General features: G+C 46.0%; 1 protein-coding gene across 1 annotated transcript in view; it reads right to left on the reverse strand.

Moving 5' to 3' along the window:
- RAPGEF1 (Rap guanine nucleotide exchange factor 1) overlaps window positions 1-17,090 on the reverse strand; it is a gene marked incomplete at both ends in the record, with an annotated part of 74,595 nt that extends 57,505 nt beyond the window's left edge. Inside the window, 1 exon segment of the mRNA XM_079544701.1 lies at window positions 17,066-17,090. Within this exon segment, the coding sequence (XP_079400827.1) occupies window positions 17,066-17,090 (25 nt within the window).
- Window positions 17,091-17,264: the final 174 nt, after the last annotated feature.

Genomic DNA, 17,264 nt, shown 5'->3' on the forward strand with positions numbered 1-17,264 from the left:
CCACCTTTGTATTTTCTCTGTTCTTACTTGAAAACTCATGGTGTGTGCACAAAGAAGAAGAAAAAGAGCGGAACAGAAGAAGATGGGGCACTGCTCGGCAAACTTTTTGCTTGGAAATCTTCCCTTTCCTTTCTACTCCATTTACAGATCTATCCAGCATAATCAACTTGCTCCCTACCCCAGTTAAGCGGGTAAGTATCCCCTGTGTACGCATGAACTCTGCTCTGCAGCTCAGCAAATAACTCTCAGCTCCATCCACTTCTGAACCACTGGTGTCTGTAGAAGAATGACAGATGGAAAGGATCTTTCCTGCTCCATTTCTGGCAACGCTGCAGTCGGGAAAGTCTTTGAACTTACTAAATGTGCCATCACTCTTCATCAACCTGAAAAACAACTATGCACCTATTACAGACTGCAAAACGTGAAAATGTCTCCAAGAAATGCTGGAAGAGGCACGTGACTTGGGAAAACCTGCATGATAAATATATGTAAAGGGCCCCAAGTTCCTCCACAGAAGATCCCTGACAGCCTCTATGTCTCTAAACGCTGCATTTCCACGTCCATCCTGATAATAAACACAAACCAGAGATCCAAGAAGCTCCTAACAAAACTGCCTGATTGCAATTTTGCTACAAACAAACAGAACCACCCTGCAGCACTGCAGATAGCAGTCACAACATTAAATTACGGAGCCGAACCCATTCATATGGAAACTCTGAAAGAAGAATCCCAGCTAAAAACCTATAGAAAATGCTTCCCTGACTTCAATACATCAAGCACATTCAAGTTAATTTGCCATTCACTGCAGAGAACAGAGCAGATGAAGAGCTAAGCTGGTTTTCTGGCAGCTGTAGGAATCCATACTTCATGGGAGATCACTTGAAACTCTAATATACTCGTAATTTATCATGATAAAGAGCATTAACATTCAAAGCCATAAGAACCTTAAGAACCTTCCAGTTCAGACTTCAAAATGAAAGGGCTTTTCCAACCAAGGAAGACAACTGAAATCAAGGGGAAGCTTGGGAACTCAAGCACCATATTCCTAACTGACTTCCTATAATACATGGTTTTACTTTGGAAAAAGACTGTCCACTTGCAAAGTGGACTGAGCTAATTAGAAGCCAAACTAGAAATGCAAGGAAATACTTGGGATAATTCTCTTACAGGAAACCGTTTCTCAAAGACGAAAAGATAAAGTCCAGCTCTGCTGAACAGAAGGGGCTGCCAAGTCTCCACGGATGTTTCTCTTGCATGCACTCCCCCTGCCATCCTGCAGTTTGCTCTCAAAATTGCTCACATTAATTTATTCCCCCCCTACCAAAGACATCACAGCTCTTAAGAATGTTTTCATTTTCTGTTTCTTTAAAGGATGCTCTTGTGTCACCACAAGGAATAAAGAAACCTGCAGAACTAAACGTGCTCCTCAGCAACTTAAAAACAACATATTCTATTGTAAAGCAGAAAATCCTGTTTGGTGCTCTCCTGTTAAGAACCATGCCTGCATTTGCAAAACAATCCAACCCAGAAATGCCAGCTCCACTGAAACACTTGGCAATTCAAGCATTCAGTGGGAGACAAGTCAGCTGCAGACGAGCAGGAGAGCTGTAGGCTTAAATTTATGTGTTAGCCTGAACCTAGCTTATCACCAAGCAAGCATCCCTAAATGTGGGATACACACTGCCAGCCAGCAGGAGGCAAGCAGTAAACAGCTGGGCAAAGCTGCCCAAGCAACACTCAGGTTCTATCAGGGACAGAAACAACCAATGCTCTCAGCAAATGAGCCTGTGGAGTCAATCTCACCACCTACAAGAAGCTCTCCAGAGGTAGCAGGATGAATGCTTACAGGCTTTTTTCAACATCTCAAACGAAGATCCACTGCCTCATACCCTTTATTAGCCCCCACGACAAAATACATCGGGATTTGGAGGCTCCAAAGCTCCTCCTAGTAGAGACATAACCCCATTTGTTTTCTAAATTAAGTCTTCCAAGCTTATTGCATAAAATTAGCAGCCAAGCCAGAGCCTAACAATGAGATATCTATTTTGGAAAAATATCTAGAGGGAAACAAAAAGAAACTGAACTATTTTCATCTAAAACACCCATAAATCACTTTATTTAGATTACAGCTTGGGGTCTCACTGATGGGATTTCTCTTCTGTTTCTGTCATATCAGCATCTGCTCTCTTCACGTGAAACCAAAACCCTTCTCAAGGACATCAGAGCACGTTCATACTCTTGGACCACTCACATCCCAGAGAATCTGCCTAGTTCAGGTAGCTACAAACACACAACATCCGATCGTGTTGCATTACTGTACAAAGAGACAGTCATCTCCAGGGCAAAAGGTAACAGCCGAGCACGAGAAAAACCACAAAAGAAGAAATTATAGACCAGATATGAGAGCAAACTACCCTGCTTCCAAAGCATGCTAGAGGCTATGCAGAGTCCCGGGAGAGCAGATAAGAATTCAAACTGAATTGTACAGATCTGAAATACAGTCATGATATATTCCAGGGCATGAAGAGCTTCAGAGAGCATCGCTGCTTCAGGACAATTTCCATCACCTTAATTTACATCTGTTGGCCGACTGTTCACAATTTTCTGTTACCTTCATGTCAGTATTACCATTCTGCCTCCATGGAAGCACAGCCCAGAAAGGGAATTCCAGAGTTCAGGCCCATGCTATTGCTGGATCATAAAAATCACAGCAAAGCCATATTATACAAAAGAGCACCTGCTGGGACCCGAGGAGAACCAAGAGAAAACAAAGCAAGGAAACCAAAGAAGGAAACAAAACAAACAAGGAAAATCCTTAAACAAACAAAGACCATCTCTGAAATCCGCTCAGTGCATCCATGTAAGTGCTGCTTGTTTATGATGATCTTCATTTCTGAGCTAGTTCTACATTTCCAAGATGTGTCATTTTATCTTAAAAATACGACCTACATTTGAATTTCTATGTAAGAGCACAGATGCACACAGTGCTTTGCATGTTAAATATGTGGCTTTATTCAGGCTTACATTTCACACGTGCCCATTATTTCAATAGTTAATCTGTTCTGACATTGCTTATTGTTACAGGATCTAAAAAATAAGGGAGAGCCCATCATTAAGAGTTTGATAGCAAGTAGGCTATCTTCTGAGGGGCTCAACAGACAGGGAAGGAAAAAAGGCTGCCCAGCTGTCAGTCAGACTTTTTAATCAGGCTGAAACAGTTTGTTGCTGAGAGGGGGTTCAATCTCTCCAATCCACACTGCCATTCCTCATGCTGCTTTCTTAATTAGCAGCAAGTGGACAACAGCTGTCAGTAGCCCAGAGGCCAGAAAGTTATCAGCAGAAAGAGATGTGTGTTAGGGAGAGAGCAATGCATGGCGAGCCCTGGATCAGTCCATATAGGATTCCACAGCCAGAACAGATGCTGACACAAGGCCCCGTACAGTGACACCAAGAGGATGCTCTTCCGAATGGCTTTGGGCTGGTTGCTTTAACATATGACTAACAGCTTTCTTTTTTGTTTTTGTATTCCCGTAACAGGAAAAGTTAAGCTGAGAATAGCAGGAAATGGGAAGGCCACCCTAATGTCCTGATGGAAATACATGGGGGTCAACTCAAATGAAGTCTTCAAGTGTGCTCTGGAGGTTCTGAGAGTAAAAGTTGAAATGCTGGGAGCTGGGGGGAGATGTTTCACTTGCCTGGGAGAAATCCTAGCTGAAAATACAAACTTAATCAGAGGCAACTACAAGCTGTAGCCTGAAACAGCATAAAAAAGAAAAACTCAACCCAGTCATCATCATTTCTGGTTTAGACCCCTCTGAATGTAAGTCACTGCTTATGACCTTCTTGCAGCATCTCCAGCACGGATCAAAAATAGATTTCTGTCCTAAAGAGGAAATATTGTCTGCTCAAACCTACTGTGCTGTTACCTGACAGCTCTCAGCTCCGGATGGTGGCCTGGCTCAGGCTAGGAGACTGCTAAGGAACAACGGTTCCCACCATCAAGTCTCTCATGGAACCCACCTTGCTAATAGAAGCAAGATACAGGCTTTGCTCCTGAGGTACAGAGGACAGTAAACACGAACTAACAAAGAAATGCTTTTCCGTTTCAAAGAAATAAAATAATAGCTTCCCTGTTGGATGCATTGATTGCTGTAATTTGTGGAAATGAGGGAAACTAAATGCAATTTGTCAGTGATCAAATGCATTGTTAAAATTGCCCGATGCCCACGTGTTAATGAAAATCTGCCATCTCCCTAACAACCACTCGAACCTCCTTCAGGAAAGGTGGGCTTCTTTCAAATTTGGCTCTGACCTACTCAGAAGGCATAAATTTGGAGCAATTTTCTGAAGCCTGTCTGGTAGGCTTTAGCTCTGGCACTTCTAAATATACATCGGCTTTGTGAGCTTGAACCTACACAAGGGAAGCTGGGCTGCAGATGGAAGCATTTCCCCAAGCTGCCAGTAGACCAGCAACACATTTAAAAACCCTCATCAAATTAAGTGCTTAATTACACCTCAGACTTTGAGACTCTGGAAATTAGGATAATCTTCTGGGAAATTTATGAGTCTTCTGCAAAAGAAATTACAACATACAAGCCAAAAAAAGCACAGAGCTTGGAGAGCACCATCCCATCAAAACACACCTTGTGCTAGATTCCTCACCCTAATTCCCACAGAACGTTTGAGGTGAGATCCTCAATTTAATTTCAGATTCTCAAGACTCAGGGAAAAATTAGGATCAGCAAAACTAGAGAGCTAAATCATGTAAAGATTGTGCAACTTTTGTTGAGAAGAGCTGATGGAAAACTGGCTGCCTAAGGATGTTCTCAGACTTGACCAGGTGAGCGTACCAGAGGCAGGGTCACAGAATACACAGCTTGCAGATGTACTTAGCACAGCCTCCCACATCTGGCCAACAGATCCCAGCTACAGCCTTGCCGGCCTGCTCCGCTCCTCTAGGTGGCATGCTGTGTGCACACAACATACCTGCACCTTCCTACAAACAAAGTGATGCTGTGCTATGCAGCGCTGTGTCTGTCACTCTCACCAGCCAGCAAGACCTCAAACACCTTAAAAACGTGATGCGAGATCCAACTGAAAGGATCCACAGCTCTAGCAAGAAACTGAGCAGCCAAAAGGAGCTCGTGGAGTAGACACCATCCGATCAAAGCAGCAGCTTAAATCTAACATTAAATGAAACCAAGGTGGAAGCTGTACTTACTGTTCCCGCCTCACTGCATGCAGCACTTTTCATCACCACCCATCACAGAGCAAAAAGGACAGAGTAAATGCTTGCACAATGCTCCGAAAATATAAAGCTCTAGATAAACTCAAAGAAACTATTACTCACTTTCCTTTCTGATTCATGCAGTTATTACATCAAAGGAAACGGAGTTTTGTTTCTCAAAATAATCCAGGACATCCCACATTTCCCACTGCTACCACCCTCATGAGCCACGTTCAGCACCAAGAGAAACTCCACTGCTCGTCCCCTTGCTGTGAAACACGTAGCACTATTTGGGGACACATCCCTACCATCTCCAGAACAACAGTGCTGAGTCAAAGCCTCATGACACATCTGGGCAGGATGTGCTACAAACATTGAGAGTGTATGTGGGAGAAAACTAAAAGCTAGGAGAAGCAAAAGGTGGTCAGAGGTGACAAAGCAGAAATGACATCCTCGTGTCAAAGACAACAGAAAGAAAAGCAATTGCAATTCAAACACAGAGTTCAATGGCAACATGAAGGAAGTACTGAACCGTGGGCTGGAAATATCTCAGAAGCTGAGCTAGGGAAGCATGACACTGAGTCTAAGTGTATAAGAGATCAACTGCAGGTGAAAGCTGTGTAACTGAGGCTGGCTGAAAGTCAGGCCAAGGAACACCAGCACTAGGAAATCCTAAAAGCCATGGAACCAGGAGAGAGCACTGCTCACAGCCACAGAAGCTGCTACATCAACTCAGCATAGGATAAATGAAGTAAATTTGTACCCTGGAGCAAGAGTCTGGGGAGTGTCCAGACAAGCCCTTACAAACATTAACCAGCCTGAAGTTAAATACCTCTCAGTAAACTATCCTCCAGACTTTGACACCGTAAGAACCAGAAACTTTTTTCCAATATAAAATACTAAGGCAGTGAAAACATGAAAGCAGTTATTGATAGGGTTTAACCAGATTTGAGTGCAGATCATTTGACAGCGGATCATTCGAGCTCATGCTGCTTCCCACTGATCTTAAGGCTTTCACAAGACTTTTCTTACAGCTCGCTCCCAAAGAACAGCTGCTCTGGCAATTGCTGGAGTTAGCATTACTTCCTGCCGTGAAAAAAAAATACCATCAATATATCTCAGCACAGAAACCCAGACTCTCTTTAAAACAAGTCATGATAGGGTTTACATATCAACTGGCTGTGTGCCACCGACACTCCCTTAAACACTGGTTACACCCAGCACACGCTCAATATGATACAGCTGAAAGGGAAGATGTTTTATACAAGTTCCCAGGGTAAGGAGCTCCTGAGAAGCACCGATATGGGACTCGCATTGTTCTAATGCAGGAATAAATATCTGAGCCCAAACCATATTTCCACCACTGTCCCAGATTCACACATGAATAAAACCCATCTGAGCTTTCCTGTTACGCTCCCCATGTTCTGCACCAAGAAGAAATCCCAGCATCACGTAAAACTGTAAACTGAATTAGAAGTGCTGCAGATTTGGTTTTAACCTCTCAATAACGTTGCTTGTAGAAGCAGTGGGGCTGACTGCCAACCATGGAGAGGTCTGAAACTCTGTCAGTGCTGATCTTATGCTGAACACAAATGTTTGTGAGCTCTTGTACAGCCACACAGATCTCCTTGTCTAGCAGCGCTGCCCACAATGAGCTGCAGTGAGACAGGGTGAGAGTACAAACATTATTGTATTAATTGCATCTGTTGATTAAAGCAGCCCAAGAACAGCCTTGTTTCAATTGCTGGCTTTATAATTCAGTACTGAAATGCTACTATAAGTGTTAGATGGATGAGTCAACAGATAAGACACAAAAGCATTTGTAAAGAGCGTCTCACTGCAGTGATCTGACAGGCTGCACAGCTACACAGAACAGTGGACTTTACTGACACAGCTTGTTCATGTATCCCTGAACTTCATTTTTCATTCCAGTCTTTTTTCTTTTTTCTTCAAACTTTACAGCCAAAACTGAGGAAACACATGCACTGCCACCTCTGTGCCAAGAAAGATGAGTAAAGACGCACATGCAATCTGACAGTAGTGTCTAACCCTGCCTTTCAAGCTAAGTCTTCTCATTGAGGAGTTTACAGCGTTTCTCCTCCACATCTGGAAGCTTTGCTTGACCTTGTGGAGAGAAAGAGCCTTCAGCCTAACAGGGGAACGCAGTGCTGGTGCACCAGTCCAACACGGACACAGCACAGTGCCTTTCTTTCAGTCTCAATTGAAATCATTTCTGCCACTCCACGTGAGGTCAGCAGCTCCAGGCTACCAAAATGAACGGCGCGTCCAAACTGATCTCTCCTTCATTCAAAACCACCTGCAGCTCACCTTCTTAAAGCTGATGTTATTCATCCCAGGAGAAGCACTTGGCATAACCCACCGATCAGTTCTCATCTCCTACGAGGTGCTCACACTTGCAGCTAACAAACAGCTCAGCACGGCAGAGGCTTTATTTTCCTTCTTGCTGGAGGTGTCACAAAGCACTCTTGTGCAGGCCATGCTTTAAAACATTTCCCATCATAACGCCACAGCAAAGAACAGGTCTGCATGATGGCACTTGGCACCAGCTTACCTGCAAACACCTTGTGCCATTAAGGTCCAAAGGCACACACAGGACTTACAGCTGGGAATTCCTTACCCGGGCTGGGCTGCAGTTCCTGGTATCTTCTTGCACGGGAAAACACTGTGCAGGTTCCTTCTCCAACATAATTTCCCAAGACAGGATGAAAGCAAAGCAAAAACAGAACAGACAACAGAGAACAAGGACAAGGACTCCGGTATTTACCCCAAAATGCACAAAAAGCAAGCACTAGCCACTAGGCTGGCTGCTGCTCTGTTAAACATTTGTCACAGCCAGGGATGAAATGCACAAAAAGCAAGCACTAGCCACTAGGCTGGCTGCTGTTCTGTTAAACATTTGTCACAGCCAGGGATGAGATTCAAGAAGTGGGTGGCAAAGCGAGACAGTGCTCCTGGTGCCATGAGTGCCACGGCCTCCCTGCCCCTGCTGCCTGCTCCAGTCGCCCTGCCACACTGCATCCCTGCAGCCCAGGTCACCACTGCCCTGCACTCTGCCACACTGGGCACCAACACAAGAACCATTCCCCTCTCTCACAGCAGTTACTTTTTCTTCTGCAGAGCTTCACAATCAGACGTGTCTTTCATTTGCAATTATTGTGCTAAAGCAAAGGCAGATAAATTGCCTCCCAGGTTTCATCCAGCAGCCAACACAATTACTGCAATACCTGCAGCTTGCAGCAGTAAACACAGCAACATCATGATTATGGTTCATCTCATTTTCGGTTTTGCAAAATATGGAACAAAAAATAATAACTGTAATCTCAAATAGAGTTCTCCTGACAAGCAAATTACTGAAACTTGAGTCAGAAATCACTTTTTACCCATTGCAAAAGAGTAACCCTGGCAATTCTTCTGGTATGATTCAGGATAAAGGGCATTTTACAGCTGTATGATTTGGAATATTTTGGGAAAGAGAGATGCTTTCAATTCTTTCTGGTTCATTTAACAAAATCTAAACATCAGAGCTTAAAATAATCCTGATGGACAAAGCGGGCCAGGCCTTCCTACCCAGTGCAACACAACCACACAGTGCATCAGAAACTATTCCATATCCTCTCCTTTGGTGAAATAGGGGGAGGAAGAAAAATAAGCCGGAGCATTTACACAGAAGAGCAAAGCCTCTCTACCCAGACCAATTTGTTTTACCCTGGAAGTATCGACAGATGAGTAATGAAAACTGTGCTGCAGACACAGACCCCTCTTTAAGCAGCATCAGTTAATAAACCACAACCACAGCTGCAAAAATATTGAGGAATTTAACCACATGACCCCTTCAAGGGCACCGGAGGACAGAAAGAGGAACCCATTCTGTGATTTGTTACCATCCCAAAAGCTAACTCCACAACATGCAGCATCAACGCGGTGCTCCTGTTCTGGATGTGAGAAGGTTGAACAGCTTCATTAAGTTTATGCTATTGAGCACGATCATTTCTTGCATTCCTTTGTTTTCATGTTATGATAATGCTTGAAACATGATACTGGGTTGCCAAAGATGTGAAGTACCTCACGAATTAAATGATTAAAAAAATATATATAATAATAATAATAAAACACCACAGCCTGTGAGCTCTCCCCATGGGGCAAGCCACAACACTGCTAACCTTGCAGCTATTTTGTGTAAGTTGCCAGCTCTGGACCCCAGACTCAGAGCCTGACCCCCATCAGCAGCCACATTAACACAGCGTGCACAGAATGGTTTTGGAATCAGTCATGCTTTCACATGATGGGAGAATTTTTTGGCTCCTGCCAGCAGGGCTCCATTAGACCACGTGATCCATAGCTGCCATCCCACGTGTTATTATTTACACAAGCTGTGAGTACTTGCTGAACTTGAGAAGCATCAAAACAATGACATCAGCACTCACCAACCTTCAGATGTGGCTTTGATTGATGCTAGTGCAATTACACACCTTGCTGCTAGAGCTGCTTAGGATCTGCAGACAAACTGACCTGCCAGCCATCATCCCGGGTCCCTGGCATTCTTCTTGCATCACCTGAACTTTGACCAGGACAAGAAGTGTAAAACACCATCCTGGTGGTAACCCTGGACACAGACAATCCTGAGCAACTGCCAGGTACGTCGTTGGTTCACTGAACAGCCCCAAAATCAGGCAGCCCCAGGCAGTGCTGAGCACTATGCCTGCACTGGGCACAGATGGCCACAATCCCTCACATCACTTCCCAGGCTGCCAGCCAAACAAAAGCCAAGAGAGAATTTCATGCATCTCACTTGCGGTATACCTGATGTCTCCAAGGAGCCCTAGCTGTATTACAGTGAAATGTACACCTAAGATTTGAGGTCTGCTGAACAAGGCTGTAATTCAGGAGAAAACCTACGAGTAAGAGCTGCCAATGTATATTTAAAGCATTCCTATAACTGCTTTCACCCGAGACAGACGGGAGCACAAACATCTTTGTTTAAAGTCTATCTGGAAACGCACAGTCAAGGGACCCGACCTCTCTTCACATGGTTCTCACGAGGTCATTTGCCACTTTTGCTGGGATACTTCAGCATTCACCCACCTTCCCTGTCCCTGTCTGCCCCTCTGATCCATCCCCAGAAGTCACACTTGAACCAGCAGCACCAGCTAGCACTTCTGGAACGATGCTGGATGGCCAAATGGAATACAGGACGGCAGCATCTTCCCTTCTGCCACAATACAGGCATGATTTGCAGTCTCTTTCTTCTGCTCAGTCTTCTTCAGAAAACATACAGAACTTTAGATCAGCAAGTCCTCTGAAAAATGACTCGGTCTGGCCGTAGGCCTAAGAGTTATAAGAAAGGAGGATGAGCAGTCATGTTTCCATAGGAAAAGATGCTACCAATTAAGCCTCTCCTGCATCTGGCTTCAGGCTTAACCTAAGATTCCATTTGCCTTTTCCAAGAGTATTTATACAGACAGACAATGCTCTTTATTAAAGTCCTCATAAATTCATAGGTGAGCACTAACTGACACTGTTGGGAAACCTTCCTGGTTCCTCAAACTTACTATTTTTGTCTGCATGTCATTTAGTTTAGGGCATCTTCTAATCAGAAAAGCAGAATCCGTACACACAAACACAGAAAAATCATTTAAATGTCAAAAATATCCAAAAATGGGTATTTCTTTGCTTGTGAAAGTTTTAGCACTCATCACTCCTGGTGACGAGACCCAGGTTGCGTTGGAAAGTCAGGCAAACAGTGGATGGAAAACCATCTGTGTTTTATTTCCCCATGCACAAACAATCAAATTTATGTGAATAAAGCCAGAACACAAAAGAAAAGGGTAACGTATCACCCAGCAAAAGCTGTTCTAAGCAGTGCTGTCCTGTTCTGCGCTGCCCACCAGCAGGATTCACCTAACACAGCTGTCTGGCATCGGTTGCAATGTACTGTACATCCAGAATGAAAATATTGATTCCCCTGCATGCCCTTTATTAAACGATGTTTGGTTCGTAAAGGAAACTTTCTAAATATGGAATTAACTCCTGTGGCTGTTCTGTCCCCTCTGTGTCAGTAAGGACAGGACAAAATGGCAGGCTGGGAAGCACAACAAATGCACCAAAGGGTGAGGGATGAAACAACAGGCATTGCAAACGCTCTGCTTTGCTACCAGCCATTGAAGACTACCTGCAAACGCCATTTGACAGACCTGCAGCTATGTATTTAGTCTATTGGTACACTCTGCCAAGGCTTAATCAACCAAGCAAGCAGCAGCACCTTTTTACTTGAAACTTGCCAGCTCTTCCTAACTGTTCCTTAACCTTAAGGCTCTGTTGATGCTTTCCCTTGTCTTTTCAGAAACCTATGAAGAAAAATGTCATTTATTCTCTTTCAGAACAGAATTATCCCATGTTGTTCGTCCACACGAGACATGAATTGGAAGTTTATTTGGAATACAAACCACCTCTTCTCCTGCTCCTGTGCATATCCACTTCTCCCTTGCTCTCAACACAAGAGCACTGTTTGACAAACTCCAAGGAAGATGAGCTGTAGTATCAACGTAATAGCAAACAGAGGACTTGAAGACCTCTAAGTGAAATAAACAAGTAAAAGAGTACCAACAACCTCATCCACCAACCTTCCTGGGATGCTTCACATAAGCATCTCTGCATATGTGGGGACACCATTTCTTTTTCACAGAGACAAAATCACCCCCTCCACGAGCATCAGAATCACCCACCACAAGGAGAGATCAGAAATGCATTTTTAGAACAGGTGCTCCACGCCAGCTAACAGAGCTGTCAACGTGTCACTCTGCAGCAGTGTAATAGCAGAAGTGCAGAGCATTCCTTTGGCAGCACGTCCCAACCTGCAGCTGAAATTCACCTTCTGCCTCTGTGCCTTCCAACAAGCTCCCACGACAGCTGCAAATTGCCTCCTCCCTGACACTTTCCTCTTCTTGTCCTCTTTGCCTTTTCCCTATTCACTCTATAGACACACAACACAGTCTACCTTATTTTGGAATAAATCAAGGGCTAACCTATGTTTAAATAAGACCCATGACTTTGCATCACTGAGAAGGAGAGTTGTTAAGGCAGCAGCTAAAAAAGCATTACAGATGGACACCCTTCCCTGGGATGGAACATCAGATTTCCTCCACTCACACAACACTGCAGTAACTAAAACCATGAAAGCCATGCTGGTGGACAGCAAATGGGGAAACACTCTCTGCAGGTGAAACTGTGATGAGAGTGGATGCCCCATCCCTGCAGGCATTCAAGGCCGGGCTGGATGTGGCTCTGGGCAGCCTGGTCTGCTGGTTGGTGACCCTGCACACAGCAGGGGGTTGGAACCAGATGAGCGTTGTGGGCCTTTCCAACCCAGGCCATTCTATGAGAGACATCAGCACAGTGCTGTGACTGACAGTGACCTTCCACACATCCCTGCGTGCCAGAAGGTTAGCAAGAGCCAGTAGGAGTTACCCCCACACAGAGCCACACAAACAGATATATTTAGTCACTGCGGTTCAAGGAAAACCATTGCTTGCACTGAAAATAAATTTAGCAATTGTTTCCAGTTTCTGCTCTTTCATTGACTAAGGCACAACCCAGCTGCTGTGCATTCCAGCAGACTTCAGCTGTCCTTCTTCCCCACTCCTTGCCCACTTCCTTCTTACAACTGCCATGAATACCTCAGCCTCGCACCATTCCTCCTGCAGGCTGCATTTCTGCACACATCAGAGCTGATGCTGCCCAGCACAACACCTGTCCAACCTACACTGACTTACCCAAAAATGCAAAATTCCACTCTGTACCATTTCCTAAGGAGCACTGAATAGCAGTCATCTTGTACTTCACATCTGCATAGAACTAGATGGGACTGTTGACGCTTACGAAACAAGCTGCAATAAAACACACGTGGGATGCTGCTGTCTGAGCAGCCTGCAGCACGAACTGCAGCATGAGGAAGGAAGGATTGGAACCACACTGCATTCAGGACTGTGCACTGACTCTGCAGGGGAGTTTCATTCTCAGACTCCAGGATAAAAACTCCATAGGGTGTTCTTACTTGGTTTGAAAACCACCACTACAGAAACCGCTTCTGTTGGCCAACTGCTGAAGTTCCAACTTGAAAGCCTTCACTTAGACTCAAAAATACAGCACAGCAGTGAGGGCACAACCAAACCAGGACAGAACTGTGTCTATTAACTCACCTGATCCTCAACTGAAAAAACAGACACTGCAGAGAATTGAGTGGGTGTAGAAAAAAACCCACATATTCAGGATTATTTCTGGTCTAAGACTGACCCAAGAGATGGCTGCAGCCCAAAAAACACCCTTTGCAGAAATAAGATCCCAGTAAACCACATGCCAAGCATGATTCTGAGCAGTGTAAAACAGCATGCAAGGCTGCACATGAACAGTAAAGGTCCCCTAAAGATGGGAATGATCTGTCCCTGGGATTGTGCTACTTTCCTTAAGAACAGGATTCCTCCCTTGATGTTTATATTACAAACGCTGGATGAGACTTCAGAGGTGAATTTGCTTATCAAGCAAACACATATCAGAAAAAGGTGAAGACAACAGCATTCTGGTCTGCTGGGAATACCTCCAGTTGGGTCCTGAGCTGAACAGAGAGAACTGACTGCACTCCAGGCAGATGAATGCTTGGAACAGCGGTCTCAAACAGCCCTTAGCAGATGGCTATCGAAAAGGCAAGCTTACAAGGGATGTGAAAAGCCAGCAAGAAGTCACAAGATGATGATGGAAAGCATCAAGTAGAAGAAACGTTCAAGATACAGCATCCATATGTCTTTGGTTTTAATAAAGGGCATTAATGAACAGATACTCTCTGTGGAAAAGCCTGTATTTCAGACCTGACGGTGTCTCACTGCTCTCTTATTCTCTCTGTACGACGCAGAATTGTTCAACTCCCTGAAGCGTGTAATCCATCAGGTAAATAAATACAGGAATTCACCTATTGCCATGGTAACAGGAAAACCAAGCAGAATCTGTGGCCTCCTCTGCTTTCTTGGCAGCCCTGCTTTGGAAGGAACAAGTATCTTCTGTAAGTGAAGACCAAAATTACAGATGCATCAGTTCTAGAGCAAAGAACAACCAAAGGCCGGATGCTATCCTTCCTCCTTGGGTCAAAGGGGTTCTGTTTTCAGAAAGTATTTGGAAGTCTGGCTGGAGCCCGAAAAACAGGGACTCTAGAACTGCTAAAACTGAAACACAGCGCCTTGTTCTGCACTACCAGATGGATCCCCTTCACTCCAAAGCCGTGCTACGAATCACTGCACAGTGGCCCTTCTGTTGAGCGCAGAGCAGAACTGAGAGGCTCCTGAGGGAGCCCCGTCCTCCCCTCCCTGGTGGACAGGAGCTATTATGTATCATCATTTATTTTTGTATTTTATTAAGTGTTGACAACGTGTTTCATTTAAAAACCCAGGGAGGTACATAAGATCTCTAGGGATCTAACTCTAATAATATTGTTGTAGCCCCACAGCCTGGCTAGATGACTGCTTTCTCATTCTGTATGAATATGCAGATCGTCAAACCAAAGCTCCAAACCATTCCAAAGCCATTCAAGAAGACACATTATCAGGCAACAGCCTCTTTTATTTACAGCACAGTGGGTCCTGCTTGTCTTTCGGTTCCCATAAGAAAAAAAACACACACAAACATAAACAAGCAGATCTCAGATCTCACAGCATTTGTTCCATGACTCCGCATCCTTTGTTCTACCACTGTATACATTCGGACAAATATTATCCCAGAATTACTGCAGTATTACAGGCTGTGTTTACACATTGACCCTGTTCACCAAACTCTTTGTGTCAGTCATAAGTTCCAACACTCAAATTGTGACCTAGAGCACTCCGTACCAAAGCAGCTGCCTTCCAGCCCTCCTTCCCTCCTTTCCCCATCTCTTCTCCTCCAGTTTATACTTAGACTACGTTTTTTTTCCCTCTCTTAATAACACCCTCCTTAAAGAAATGCAAACACAAGCAGTTGAAAGAGCACAGTTCCCCACATTTACACTTTCTCTTATTCAGCAAATCACCACCACGCTCCGCACCCACTACAGCACGCCTCCGCATTAAGACTTCACCCACGGCATCTTCAAATCTGTACACTGACCTGGGCACGGATCCTGCATGATGTCTTGAGTTCTTCACTGGGAGTTGAGTGTGTTGCAAGGCCGGGTCTCCTACGCTGCGCAGCGTTTGGGTTTTGTGTGGTATTTTTGGCCTTTCTGTTCTATTGTACACGGAACCGCACCGCGTTTGTGTGTGTCTACAGAGTCATCTTCCAGCGTTTGAACTCTTCACGCTGCTTCGCTGGGGTGGAGCTCTATTTACTATTCTCACAGGGTTATTTACTGCACGCGAATAAACAAAACGTGGTCACTTATTTTTCACATCTGCAATTACTGGCTATAGAACTGTCAGCATTTACTAAAGCCCCTTCTAATGGAAAGCTCACTTCTAATGGAAAGAAGTGGCCACTGGTTCAAAGCTGGCCCCAGCTCTATGGGTGCTGCTCACCCCTTCCTTACATTGTTAACCCGCTTCCAGGAGGAAAAGTGGCAGTGATGCACCAATAAGCATGGAAAAGAAAGAGCCAGAACCCCCCAAGCAAAGCGTTACACTGCGATGCTATGTAAGGGATGGTGCATCAGATTAACCTCTGATATTTCTGGAACAGCATCTGTCCCATGATGCGAGGCACACTTGTTAGACAGTGACTGAGTGCTGAGAGCTGGAAGCACGCCTGTGTGCCGCACCGCCTGGAGGTGCTCCTCCCTGGAGGCTGCTCCAGAACCGCAGCACAAGGGGCTGCCTTCTTGTACAGCACAGCACAAACCAGGATCGAGTGACCAAAGCCATGGAGGGCTGCTCCGGGCCCTGCTCCTCTGAAGCAGAGATCTTCCTAAAGCACTGCCTTGGGAAGCCCCAGTGCTGCACTTCACACGTCTGACTCACGCTGCTGCAAGGCCCTGCTAGGAAAGCATCGAGCTGCTCCTTACAATAAGAGACCACCAAAAAGCATTGTTTTTTCCTCTACTAATTAAATGCGACGTAATTAAACCAAATAACTTCAGCGCCTGATTTGCAAAGCGGTAATTGAGGCTTTCACTGTACTGCAATGGGAGGAATGGGGGCACCTCCAGTGACAGCTGAGAAGCACTGCACGGCGTGTGCTGGGTGCTTCCCAGGCTCATGGAGAGCCCCAAAAGGGGCAGCTGCAGCCGAGCCCTTCCCTGTGCTGTCTGCCCACGGATCAGTCTGTTCCGATCGTGCACAAACACGGGGGAAGTTGGAGAAGTTGCCATTAATCACTGCGTGCAGGGCCCGAAGCGCTGCAGCTCTGCTGTGATGCTCTGCTATAGACTGAAAGGACGGTGCGAAAAGGGGGGGAGGGGGGCGAGGGGAGAAGGAAACAAAACAACGGCAAATAAACGGAGAAAGGAAAGGAAGAAAAACGAAATAAAAAGGAGAAACGGACCAGAGGACACAAAGCCTGAGGAGATAAAAGAAAAAGAAAAAAGGAGAAAAAAAGAAATCCAACAGGAAAATCCACCAGGAAACCAGCGAGGGAGCGCGGCACTGCTGCGGGGCTCGGCTCGGCTCGGCTCGGCAGCCCTCCCCGCCGCCCGGCCTGACAGCAGCCCCAACCGGCCCAGAAGCCGCCCGGCCCGCCGCCATCCCCCGCCCCAGGGCCGCGCCGGGCCCGCGCCAAGCAGCAGCGGCAGCGGCTGCAGCTCCGGGCCGCAACGCGGAGGGCGGGGAGGAGAAGCGCCGCCGCCCCGCCGGGCCTCCCGCCGCTCACCTGCTTTCTCGATCTTGCCGGACATGTCGGAGCCGGGGCTCGGCGCTCAGGCCCGGCCGCGCCAGGAGCCAGCGAGCGGCCGCGGCCCCGCCACTGCCGCCTCCTCCCGCTGCCGCCGGCCGGCCGCGATCCGGGAAAGGCGCCGCGGCGGCCCCTGGGGCTCGGCGGCAGGCAGGCAGGCAGGCAGCGCTCCCGCCCC

Source organism: Tetrao urogallus, assembly GCF_951394365.1.
Source record: "Tetrao urogallus genome assembly, chromosome: 19".
In the NCBI taxonomy this organism is placed as follows: domain Eukaryota; kingdom Metazoa; phylum Chordata; class Aves; order Galliformes; family Phasianidae; genus Tetrao; species Tetrao urogallus.